This window comes from Sardina pilchardus, chromosome 17 (genome assembly GCF_963854185.1).
Source record: "Sardina pilchardus chromosome 17, fSarPil1.1, whole genome shotgun sequence".
Lineage (NCBI taxonomy): Eukaryota > Metazoa > Chordata > Actinopteri > Clupeiformes > Clupeidae > Sardina > Sardina pilchardus.
In genome coordinates, this window is record NC_085010.1 from 7,702,969 (window position 1) to 7,714,644 (window position 11,676).

The following is an 11,676-nucleotide window of genomic DNA, read 5'->3' on the forward strand; positions in this document are numbered from 1 at the left end:
AGACGCGGGCAAACGAGAGAATTTCTCGCAGGGATCAGAAGTAGATCACTCTCCAGCCAATCAAAAAATAGCACTCGTTGTATCCTGGTAAAATGTCAAAATAGATGATGTGCAAACATGTTGACTGCAGACAGTCAAGTTGAAAGTGAAAGAGCCAGACCGGATGAATGCGGTAGGCCTAACGGTAGGCTACCTCTTCAGTTTGTTCATTTGGTAGATGTACAGTAAAGCAGGGAACAAACAAAGAGAACCGAACTCACCTCTACAATGATAGTTGGGCCATCAGAATGACATTTTCTTAAAAAAAAAAAAAAAAAAAAACCATCTGTAGCCTATATCAAGAAGTAGTTGGAAAATTGGAAAATTACCCAGTAGCATTTCATAAATGGTAAAACTGTTTTGATAGGCCCACCTGATATACTATAGGCCCACCTACCTACCAACACACATAAGTTAGATTGTTTAGCTGAGATCAGACATAAAATATAGTTATATAAATATATATATATGGTATATATATATAGCCTACACTGTATATATATATATATATATATATATATATATATATATATATATTTATATATATGGGACATTCCACCGATTATTTTCACAGAATCTATCAACACACATGAAAGTATTCAATAGAACATTTTGGTTCCCCAGTCGTGGCGCGACTGGCTGGGGCACCTGCACCGCACGCCGTAGACCCGGGTTCGATTCCAGCCCCATGGTCCTTTCCGGATCCCACCCTACTCTCTCTCCCACTTGTTTCATGTCACCCTACACTGTCCTGTCTGATTGGAGGCATAAAAGCCCCAAAAAATATCTTAAAAAAAAAAAAAAGTTTTGGTCGAACTCAAGGGACTATTTAATTTAACAGCACTGAAAGTAACAGCAATGATTTTTTTGCCAAGTATGGCCACCTGATGTCTATTCTATTATTCTAAAAATAATTTCGGTAACAGGAAAGAAATTTTAGATTGACCAAGTCTGTCAGATGTACAATTGCATAAGATATTCAAGAAATAAAAATGAAAGAACTAACTTTGGACTTCCTTTGGCCTTCAGAAGGCTTAATAATATAATTTTCAACTATATAGGCCTATGTGATTTGTTGAATACCCCAATGTTTTTAGTAGGGAAAGTATGTTGGGGTAACAGGAATGAGTCAAAACCTGGGGACGCACCTATAATTAGTATTTTAAATAGCAAAATATAAATGTGTTATGAAAAATACATGTTAGACACATGCTGTAGTTGGGACGTAGATGTACATAAGAATAAAAATAAAAGTAGATTTCAGAGTGATTTCAGGAATAATAGCCTATGTCATGGTGAAATTTAGAATTTAGCATCAAGGGACAGCACAAAAGGCTGATTTTCAGTGTTATAGGGTATTGTTGTCCTGTTCTGAACCATGTACCTGGAGTTAGTATGCAGTGAGCATTAGTTAACAATAAAAAGCTTTGGGGTAAAAATTGTGTGTTAAAGTGTACATAAAAAATATAAAACTAGGATCCTTGATCCTTGCACCGTTTTAACTCTCTCTGCTGAGACTTTACCAGCAGATGGCGCTCTATGCACTATACTTCAGAAGGTGAGGTGACGCTAGAAAAACAACACGGAGTAGTCTCTCGAGACATAAGTCCTTCTGAACGGTTTTGTCAGGTAAACATTGTAAGCACAACTCTGGTAATGATCAGTTGTAGTGAGTAAAGTACAACTGACGTTTTGTAACTATAATATACTATAACAATGAATTTGGTGGCAATGTTGGATGGCTTTTTTGTGGCTAAAACGGATGGGGGGTTAGTGCTAGCCTGCTAACGGTTTCTAAACCTCAGGTTAGCTCAACAAGCTGTGAGAGCTAACGTATCATTAGTGTTATAGTTTAGAAAAGTATGGTTGTTTAGAAGATGTATCCTTGGTTATACACAGTGTTAAGTATGTCTTCAGTCGTTTTGTTTATTAGCTTCATACTGTGTCAAGATGTCTGTTATTAAAGGTTACATGATAGCTAACTACCGCTAATCGCGAATTAGCAGTTTAGCATTACAATAGAATTCTGGAAGTGTTAGTTCTAATGGCAGCCTAAGCCAAATGTTTTGATGTGCAATGGAAAAAGTATTTTGAAAAGGTGTCAAATATTATTTTACGTTAATTGACTAAACTAACATATCAGTTAGTTTTGAATTATTATATTCTCATTGGGATTTCTTATTCAATAGTAGGGTGAGTTTGCAAAAAAGAGGACACTTCAGGGGGGGGGGGGGGATTTGGGGATTTGGGTCTGCTATGCACCTATGAACACGTGCATTCATACAATTGTGTCAACATACATGGTGATGTATGATAATGCGCTTTATTGGCCGGCCCAACAGAAAAATACTGCCTCAAAAGGCTATTTTGTAGTTGAAAGTTTTAAATGTGCAAAAACAAACTATACATTTGTAGGCTATACAATGTAAAGTATAGTCACAACAATGGTAAAACAAAAATAATAAAAAATAAAACCTAATTGCACAAAATGAGACATTTTTAAAGTTGAAAAGTTGTCCAATGGCTGATACTTTTCAGTCCTCCTAAACTGCCTGCTTTGCATTGATCTCGACCGAGCCGAAAACATGGAAATTACGTTTCAATTCGTCAGTGAACTTGCACTTGCGTTTCGGCATGGCTGAAGATGCCGGATAGTTTTGCGCGTTGCCAGTGGTAAACAAGGAAGTATGATGAGGTGAATAACCAATTAAATGTTTAGGCCGAGAATATATCGACCAATGACGGTAGCTCTAAGGTCAGGCTCTACACTTCAACTCAATGCAAAGCGAACTGTGATTCGCGTGATTCGCCTACTAGTGAATGAAAGAGAGAGCAATGCAAATTCGGTGAAAACACGTTAGGCTAGAATAACAAAATCCCGGACGATTCTGAAATTCCGCCCGGACACATTTTTAGGTTTCAAAAAGAGGACATGTCCGGGCAAAAGAGGACGTCTGGTCACCCTATTCAATAGTGACTATCATTGTTACCTACTGTATGTAAACATGAGAAAATTAGGAGAAACCGAGTGACAGATGTTATGATAGCATGCTAGAACAAGGAAGGTATTTTAAGTTTGTAGTATTGTTTAGGGAGAATAAGATGAGAACGCACAAGGACACACACTATGTGCACGTACACACACACACACACACACACACACACACACACACACACACACACACACACACACACACACAGCAGTGCCAGGCCCACAGTCAAAAAGCCCAATCTAGCAATTACTGTAAACATGTATTTTTAGTTTAAAAAACACTGAAGTATGTGTACCCTCGTCATATGGCCCCTCTGCTGAAGAAGGCGATATAGTAATACATAGTGCATTAATGCGGCTAGGAAGTGGGAAGGTTCTTCTAACTTCTAAACTCCCCACTTGCAGTTTTTTCCAATCGTTTACACACAATTTTGAAAACAGGGCTCTTTTTGTCAAAACATATCACACAATTAGCCAAACACCACACCCAATCAGCAGAACATAACAGATTGTTAGCAAAATGGAATATTTCTGTCAAAACAATAAACACATTGATAAAACCTTATACTGTTCTCATATCACTAACACATTCTTTGAATGATTCTACACTGTGTCCATCTTTATACACACCAACACAATAAATTCAAAACACATCTGTAAAAACCCTCTTCCAATATATGGATCTTATTCAGACATATTGTTTGAGAGCATTAGGATAATTTAGAAATATTTTGATGAACCCTCATCAAGCAATGCACAAAACTGATGCTGCAGGTAATATTTATTTCTTTCACTGTACCATATGTTCAGTTACAGTGACAAGTCAATCAACAGAAAATGGCAAAATTATAGTTCTTACTAAAGTACTGTACACTTACAGTCACTGAAGAAAAACTAAAGCAACAATACAAACAGGTAACAACAATACATAATACTCTAATCATCTCTCTGTCTAGCTGGATCAGGCCATAAGAGTTCACCACATCACAGGCTATGGGTGCCTCTCGTTTGGGCTTTTATACGTCCTCCCTCGCTCCTCTGGCCTCGATCCTCACTGATCGACATAAAGAATGATGGGGCGAAAACAATGGGATAGTCTATCCAGTGTTAGTTATAGATCAGTGGGAACGCCCCTCGAGGATCGAGCATAACACACCTGAGTGCTGCGTTTTCAATTTTGTATGTGTGCTTACACATCTGGTGGATGTGATTATTCAATTTGTTCATTAGTGTGGTCATTGGCAAGCCAGGGCTTTATAATGAGAAGGAAGTACCTAACAATCTTTATCTGTGTCTAAGGTGTGTGAAAATGTGTTTTACGTTTTGACATTCACTGTGTGTAATGTTTTGCAAAAAGTGTGAAGCTGAATTTGTGCTTACTGTTGTACTACTCTGCGCAGGCGTTTTGCTTCTTAGGTGTTAAGTATTGTTAACTGTCTGTTAATCTTAATTTTAGTGTGTAAACGATTGGAAAAAACTGTAAGAAGTGAGAGCGTCCATTATGTTGAGTGATGTCAGAACATTCTCTTGGGAGCTCTCCCAAAGCCCCCACTTCAAACTGGGAAGTTTCCAATTCAGATTAGACGTTCATGCCCTAAACTCTAGAATTCCTCCACTTTCCAGTTGGTCATGAACGCACCAATAGTCTATCTGTTTCACATGATTGTATCGTATGTGGATATTGGATTGTTTTTAGTAGGAGAAACAAACACAAATCAGTGGTTTTAGCAAGATACTGGTTGCAGGATGCGTAGATAAACTGGGGGAGACCGCACACTCTTTTTCCGATGCCAGTTCATTGAGACTGTTTCAGTAGTCGTGGGGAGACTGCACACTCTTTTTCCGATGCAATAACATAAACAAACAGTTTCAATAAACTGGGGCCTATTGCACAAAACTAGGATAAGGGATTAACCCGGGATATCTTGGTTATCCTGGCTCAATTTATACGTGATCCAGTTGCACAATAGCGGGATAGGGGGCAGCAGGATATGTTATGGTATAAGTTACCATGGCGATTTATTCTGTGGAGCTAGCCTGCTCCTGACCAGGCTAACATCCAAGATAAGTTGATTCTAATGGTAATTACATTATCTGATTGGTTCAGCTAGCTGTCATTCAAATGAGACCTCCACGTGATTTTTTTTAAAGAGCTGTAGATTCCATTTATATATTATTTGCTACATGCATTTACTCGCAAAACACAGCAGAATGTCTGCCTAATACCATATGGATGTCATTTAAATTATGGTGGCCTTATAATTAATAACATAGCCTATACTCGTTGTTTGCTTCTTTTTTGACAGATGTTTGATGAATAGGCTGCTGTAGGCTAGTAGTTGATTGGAAGTGGAAGGGACATTTTTCGAAGGTGTTTTCAACTAATTCGGCTTTTAAGACAAATTAAGATACTTTGTGCATCTTTGCGGTGGCAAAGCGCTTCCTTAATGACGTTGCGTGCCGAGACAAGGAAGCTCTCACGCGTGGGTGCATACGTAAATTTGCATTCAGTTGATCTGCCACACCTACTCCCGCTATGTAACAGAAATAATCATGATCCCCCATCCAAAAAAGTAAAACTTTACCTCGTTGTTAGTCTATATCAAAAGCGGTTGTTCACTTTGTGTGCAAGACGCTATTTTTCGCGTCTTTTTTATTCCAACCGCGAGTTATTTGGGGGAGAAACGAGAACGCGCACACATACCGGATAACTTACACCTGGCTTGATGAATCCGTGTCTGCTTATCCTGGATTGGTCTTTGTGCAACCAATTCAGCCGGTATGCTCTTGTTTAGGATTCAGTGATCGCAGCTCAGTAACTTATCCCGGATGTCTTAATTCTGCTTTTGTGCAACGGGCCCCTGGTCTCCCCCAGTTTATCTGAATATGCATATCATGAGCAAAATAGGAAGAATCGTGTGTCCAGGTTTTCCGCTCACAAAACTCTTCTCAATGTTCCCAGGCAGTATTCCCAACTGGACTACATGTTAAGAAGCACACAGCGATAGCTCTGCAAGCTTGTGGTCAGCAGCCTATGGAAGAATCAGTAAGTTTTGCGTCATACTTAATTATTTGTGAAAGCAGTCTTGTAATAGATGCTTGCTATATGGCCCTTTTCTTTAAATGTTTTTGTTGTTGTTGTTGTTGTTCTCTTGAGCTGCATGCAGACCGCCATTGTCTGCTTGGTAACTGGTAGATTGTAGTTGTCTTGTGAGTTGATGTGGCTTGGGTGAAGCTGTGTGGATTGGCTTGGAATGTGAAAACTGTCATTTATCTTCTGTCTTTGGTCTCCTGCCCTACCCTGGAAATCCAGAGTTCTTGCGAGACAATTTGAATTGTGTCTGCAAGATACTCTGGCCTCGGGCAATGATACACATTACGTTTTGCACCAATATCGGAGTTAACCAATCAAATCGGCGTAGTCGGGACAAAGGCAAACTGATGACGACAGCGCTATAACTTTCGGTTTTAGTCGTAGTTATCCAATTGCGTCAAAGTCCAGAATCAGTCAGAGAAAACATTGGTCGTGGTGTTATTCAATTGGGCGCAGTGAGATTTTCAAAAGCATGCTTGATGCCGCCCCTGGAGTTGGGCCATTTTCATTGTTCGTGACCAGACACTAAATCTGAAAGATTCCAGGGTCTGGTTTACTACCAGGCTACTCCTGCCCTGCTAGTTGAGGGAAGATAACATATTAGGCTTCCCCGAGCTTACCCCTACATCGTTCATGCCTTTCTCTGTTTTTACCTCATTGGCCTAATAAAAGATAGCATAGACAAAAGCCATAAAGATAATGGCAAACTATTCTGGCAACGTTTTGTTTCATGAGTTACAGTTTTTGCCCGTTGCTTGAACACTATAGACCCATGCTTAGACTAAAGTAACACAACTTTAAGTTTTGTTGCCATATCTCAAACACCTATACCTATACCTTAACCCTATGAGCCCTAAGCTGTTTTAAGGGCATTTTCACTACCTCTCATTAGAAGCATTTATCCTGGTCACTGTAAGTGCCATTCACACATGTTACATATTGTTTTTTTCAGCACTGTCTTGGCTACCCAGATCCGCCACAATATCACATACTTGCATTGATTTGGTTTAGATTTTTAAATAATAAAAATGTAAAAAGCATACTATACAAATTCTTACATTTTGACGTGTATCTCACCTAGTGTTGTCACGATACCAAAATTATGACTTCGATTCGATACCTGCCATGAATACCTCGATAGTCGATACTGAACCGATACCACGGTGAAATTCTAAAATATCTGAAAAAAAGATCAATAATGGTCTGGTTCGGTTTCACTTTAACCAGCTTGTTCCTGTCCGGGGTTTTTTTTGTGCAAATTACACCAATAAAAATAATAATTATTATTCCCCAGTATAGTATGAGCATAGTCTCTTGTTTGTTAACATATTTGCTGGCCACTTTTCTTTAACATTTCCTGTAAAGGGAGTGGACAAGTTAGCCTACTTTAATATTTCATGAGTTTGATTGTCTGACTTTCAGAGACCATAATTTATAATTGTTATATCCAGACAATATGCTCAGTAGGACGCAAACCTCCACCAGGTGTAGAGAAATGTGAGTTTAATTTAATACACTAGTGTGCAGGTAAATTCTGGGCTCATCATAAAGTCACTGCACGTTCATTATTTTTTAGTCCATAGTTTTTTTTATTATTTGTTACAAATTATAGTGTTTAAAGTGTTCAAATTAAAAGTGTTAAAATTATAAGCAAGTTAGCCTACTACTCAGTGGGCCATCTGATGACGCCTACATGAGGTCTAGCCTGCTGAAATTAATGTTTGGACTCTATACATTCTTGCTATGGGCTCTAGAGAGTTTGTAGCCTAGCTCATATCTAAGAAATAATAAAAAAGGCAGACTACATGCCATGATAAATATTACCAGAACTGATTAAATGTTAAATAGATCGTTTGCAAGTTATGCTAAAGTTACAATTATCAGCGTGAACATTGAGTCATCTTGCAAACAGAGAGCAAACCCCAATGAAAACATTACCTCCGGAGGTTTCTATGCTTACGGTCGTTATGCCTCGTCAAAATTCAATGTTGAAAAAATAGTTTTCCAACTAGCCTACAGGTACACCACACTCGTTTCACTTAGGCTAGTTTGTGGATACGATTGGGGCTGATCAGTGTTTTCAATCACATTCGCTGACCTCTCGGTCTTTGAATTCGTTGTAAAGGTCGGGATGTCTGTCCGCAAGGTGCTGTGCGAAGTTGGACGTTGCCGGCATGCTTTTGTTTACATCTCTTGTGTCTGTGGGCTTGCCTTCACTGTCGACACATGCGAAATAGCTCCAGACTTCAGTTCGCCCGTCTATTTGATCAGCAAGCCGAGGACGGTCGGCAGGCGCTCCTGAACCTGTAGCCATCTCTCTCCCTCTCACTCACAGCCTGCTGCGTGCACAAACTGTGGCTGCGTGTGAGAGGGGAAAGTTAGCCACGCCCACTAGCCCCTGCGTTCAAGGAGCATGACTGATAGTTGGAGCAGCTTCTTGCACAGACACGGAAAGTTATTTTTAATAAAGTATCGATACTAAAAACGTCGGAAATCGTATCATTTTCTGCGTTAAGGCATCGTGATACCTTTCTAGTATCGGTATATCGTGCAACACTAATCTCACCACAGCAAGCTGACAGCTCGACCTCACTTACATGATTGTATAGGCCTGACTGTCCTGAAAATGGCAATATAAGAACCATGGTGGAGGTATACTTTGGGGCTGAGCAATTTACAGAAATATGTGGTGTGTGCCTTCCAGAAATGAATGGCCATTTTTATTTAGTGATGAGAAATTACTTTTTGACACTTTTTGCGCTCCATATTTGTGACACTAGCTGAGCTGACCTGACTTGTTTGCGTGGTAGCGCACATGACGTGCACAGATGATGATTCTCTATAATATTTTTTACTGCATTGCAATGAACAAAGTAAAGGCAAAAAAGTGTTTATTTGTCAAACAAATTTGGATGCAATATGAGTCTTGAATTGGATACCATACAGGAGTTTGCTAGGATCTCAAAACCGTTTTATGAACGTGACTTGCCATAGAGAAACACATGATAACGTTGGATTATGAACATAGGCTTTATGCCACACAAAAACATGGGGTAAGTGGAGCTAAATTAAGTTATTATTTTGTTGTCACTTCGTCTGTTTTATGGCCTAGAAGTATTTGGTATCTGTGGATAGCTCTAACTCTCCTCTTTCATCTGACATGCGTGCCATATCGTTCTGATAGCGGTTTCATGACTAAATCAAACGAGAGTAATGGTAGCCGAAGCTATATGACATTATGATTTGTTTGTCACTTTGTCTGTTTTTAGGTCAATGTCTTTGGTATCAATGGAAAGCTCTGTTTCTCCTCTTTCATTTGATATGCGTGTCATGTCTGTGCGATGCCGGGTGCGTGAGTAATTAAAGCGAGAGTGCTGGATGCCTGGGTGATCGCAGAGCAATATAGACTGTAAATATGATATACTTTGATTTAACTTCATGATTTGATTTTATTTTCATACTTGATTGCACAGACAAATGTCTAGTCTCGTTGGAAAGCCCCGGTTCTGCTCTTTCGTGCAGTATTCGTCTCATCTAGCTGTGACAAATAATCGCGGAGCAATGTAACAGAGAAGAATGGGTGTGTTTTTTTGATGCATATGATGCAAGTGTGTTTCATTTTGTCACCAGAGTTACATTTTGACAAAGGATTGTTGGGTTTTGATTGCAGAGTTTAGGTACTGATAGAAGAGTTTCAATTTGGCATAAATGTGAAAGGTTTATTTCCTAGTGTTGTGTTATGTTCACTAGTGTGTAGAGTTTTGATACGGTGAGCGAAGTTTTGCAAAATGTGTTCAAACAACAGGCAAAAAATGTAATTGCAGCATATTTTTGTCCACTTTTAATCACATTATTATGTTCATTGAATGAATGCTATTTTGCACGCTAAAATCTGAATAAGCACAAGTAAATACAATAAAAAATGGTAACGTAAATTGGATAATAAAATTCTTAGTTGTAATCCCCCTGCATATCCTGCTGGTGACTCCACTGAGGCACGCGTTAAGACGCTCTTAGTCAGTAACGAGAACTCTGGAGCACTCGTAGATCTACGAGGGTTCGGCCCATTTAAACAGACTAAGTTTGAAGGCAACCTTACATTGGATTTAATGTGATTCTACAAAATATGTAGTTTCCAATACAACAATTTATTTCCTTTTGGTTTTGCTACTGTATGTGCACATCAGATGCACTCTCTCACTGTGATTGTTATCCTTTCCTTAGCTGAACGTACTGATAGAATCAAATCACCTATGAGGTTATTCAGCCATGCAGTGTCCCCGGAAGGCTGTGATTCTGCTGCTGGTGTTTATAGTAATCCAGTACACAGCGATCAAGACTTTCATAGGCAAACCCTTTCAGATGTTGCCCATCCCAAACCTTCTGAACTGTGGCCTAGTGCAAGAGGCCAAGCCTTCCGAACGTGTCTCTGACCCCAACTTATCACACAAAGTCCCCAGGAAGACTCACATCCTCATCCTTGCCACCGCACGCAGTGGCTCATCCTTTGTGGGCCAGCTGTTCAACCAGCACTGGGACATCTTCTATCTGTTCGAGCCGCTCTACCACGTCCACACCACGCTGCTCTACCCGCAGGCCCACATGCCGGGTCAAGTCAACGCAGCTGACCAGCGCTGGATGCTGGGCCCCAGCCGTGACCTCTTGCGGAGCCTGTACAGCTGCGACCTCTCCTCCCTGGAAGGCTACATCAAGCAGGTGCACGGCAACCACACCACAAACAAGCTGTTCCGCCAAGGCGCCAGCCGAGCACTGTGTTCGCCGCCCGTCTGCACTGCGTTCGGACTCTGCCAGACCAACATCGCGGAGAGCGACTGTGCGGTCAGATGCCCTACGCTCAACCTGTCGCTGGCCGCCGATAGCTGCATGGAGCATCAGCACGTGGCCATCAAGACGGTGCGCGTGCAGGAGGTGAACGACCTACGGCCGCTGTTCGAGGACCCGCAACTGAACCTGAAGGTCATCCAGCTGGTGCGGGATCCACGTGGCATCCTCTCCTCCCGGATCGACACGTTCCGGAAAGCGTACTGGCTGTGGTGGATCTGGGCGGCCACAGGCCAGAAGCCCCAAAACCTGCCCGTGACACAGCTGACCACCATCTGTGACGACTTCCTCAGCTCCGTGTCCACGGCCATGAGCAGGCCACCCTGGCTCAAGGGACGCTACATGCTGGTGCGCTACGAGGACTTGGCTCTCAACCCGCTGCAGAGGACCAAGGAGATTTACGACTTCCTGGGACTGGCCATGGACAAGAACGTGGTGGATTGGATTCAGAAGAACACCAGAGGGAGCAGTCAGTGGTTCTCCCGAGGTAAATACTCCACCATGAGGAACTCGGCCGCCAACGCAGAGAGCTGGAGGTACAAATTGCCTTACGACATTGTTAAGTACACTCAAACGGCCTGTCAGCAGATTTTACAGGAGCTCGGCTACAAGACAGTCATATCCCTTGAGGAGCTGACAGATAGGTCTGTCTCGCTCATTGAGGACAAAAAAATTGATCCTTTTTTGTAATAAAGGTAATGAGGCACAA

General features: G+C 41.0%; 1 protein-coding gene across 4 annotated transcripts; it reads left to right on the forward strand.

Annotated features, from left to right (window-relative positions):
• Nucleotides 1–1,597: 1,597 nt before the first annotated feature.
• On the forward strand, nt 1,598–11,676 carry LOC134062436 (carbohydrate sulfotransferase 1-like). Of its 4 annotated transcripts, none has more exons than XM_062518440.1 (3): nt 1,598–1,668; nt 5,994–6,077; nt 10,350–11,676. In XM_062518440.1, the coding sequence occupies exon 3, from the start codon at nt 10,395–10,397 to the stop codon at nt 11,655–11,657; it is 1,263 nt and encodes a 420-aa protein (XP_062374424.1). In that variant the 5' UTR covers nt 1,598–1,668; nt 5,994–6,077; nt 10,350–10,394; the 3' UTR covers nt 11,658–11,676. The 4 variants fall into 4 exon arrangements, with proteins under 4 accessions (XP_062374424.1, XP_062374428.1, XP_062374425.1 ...); XM_062518444.1 differs by having other exon boundaries at nt 1,604–1,668; nt 5,998–6,077; XM_062518441.1 differs by having other exon boundaries at nt 1,605–1,677.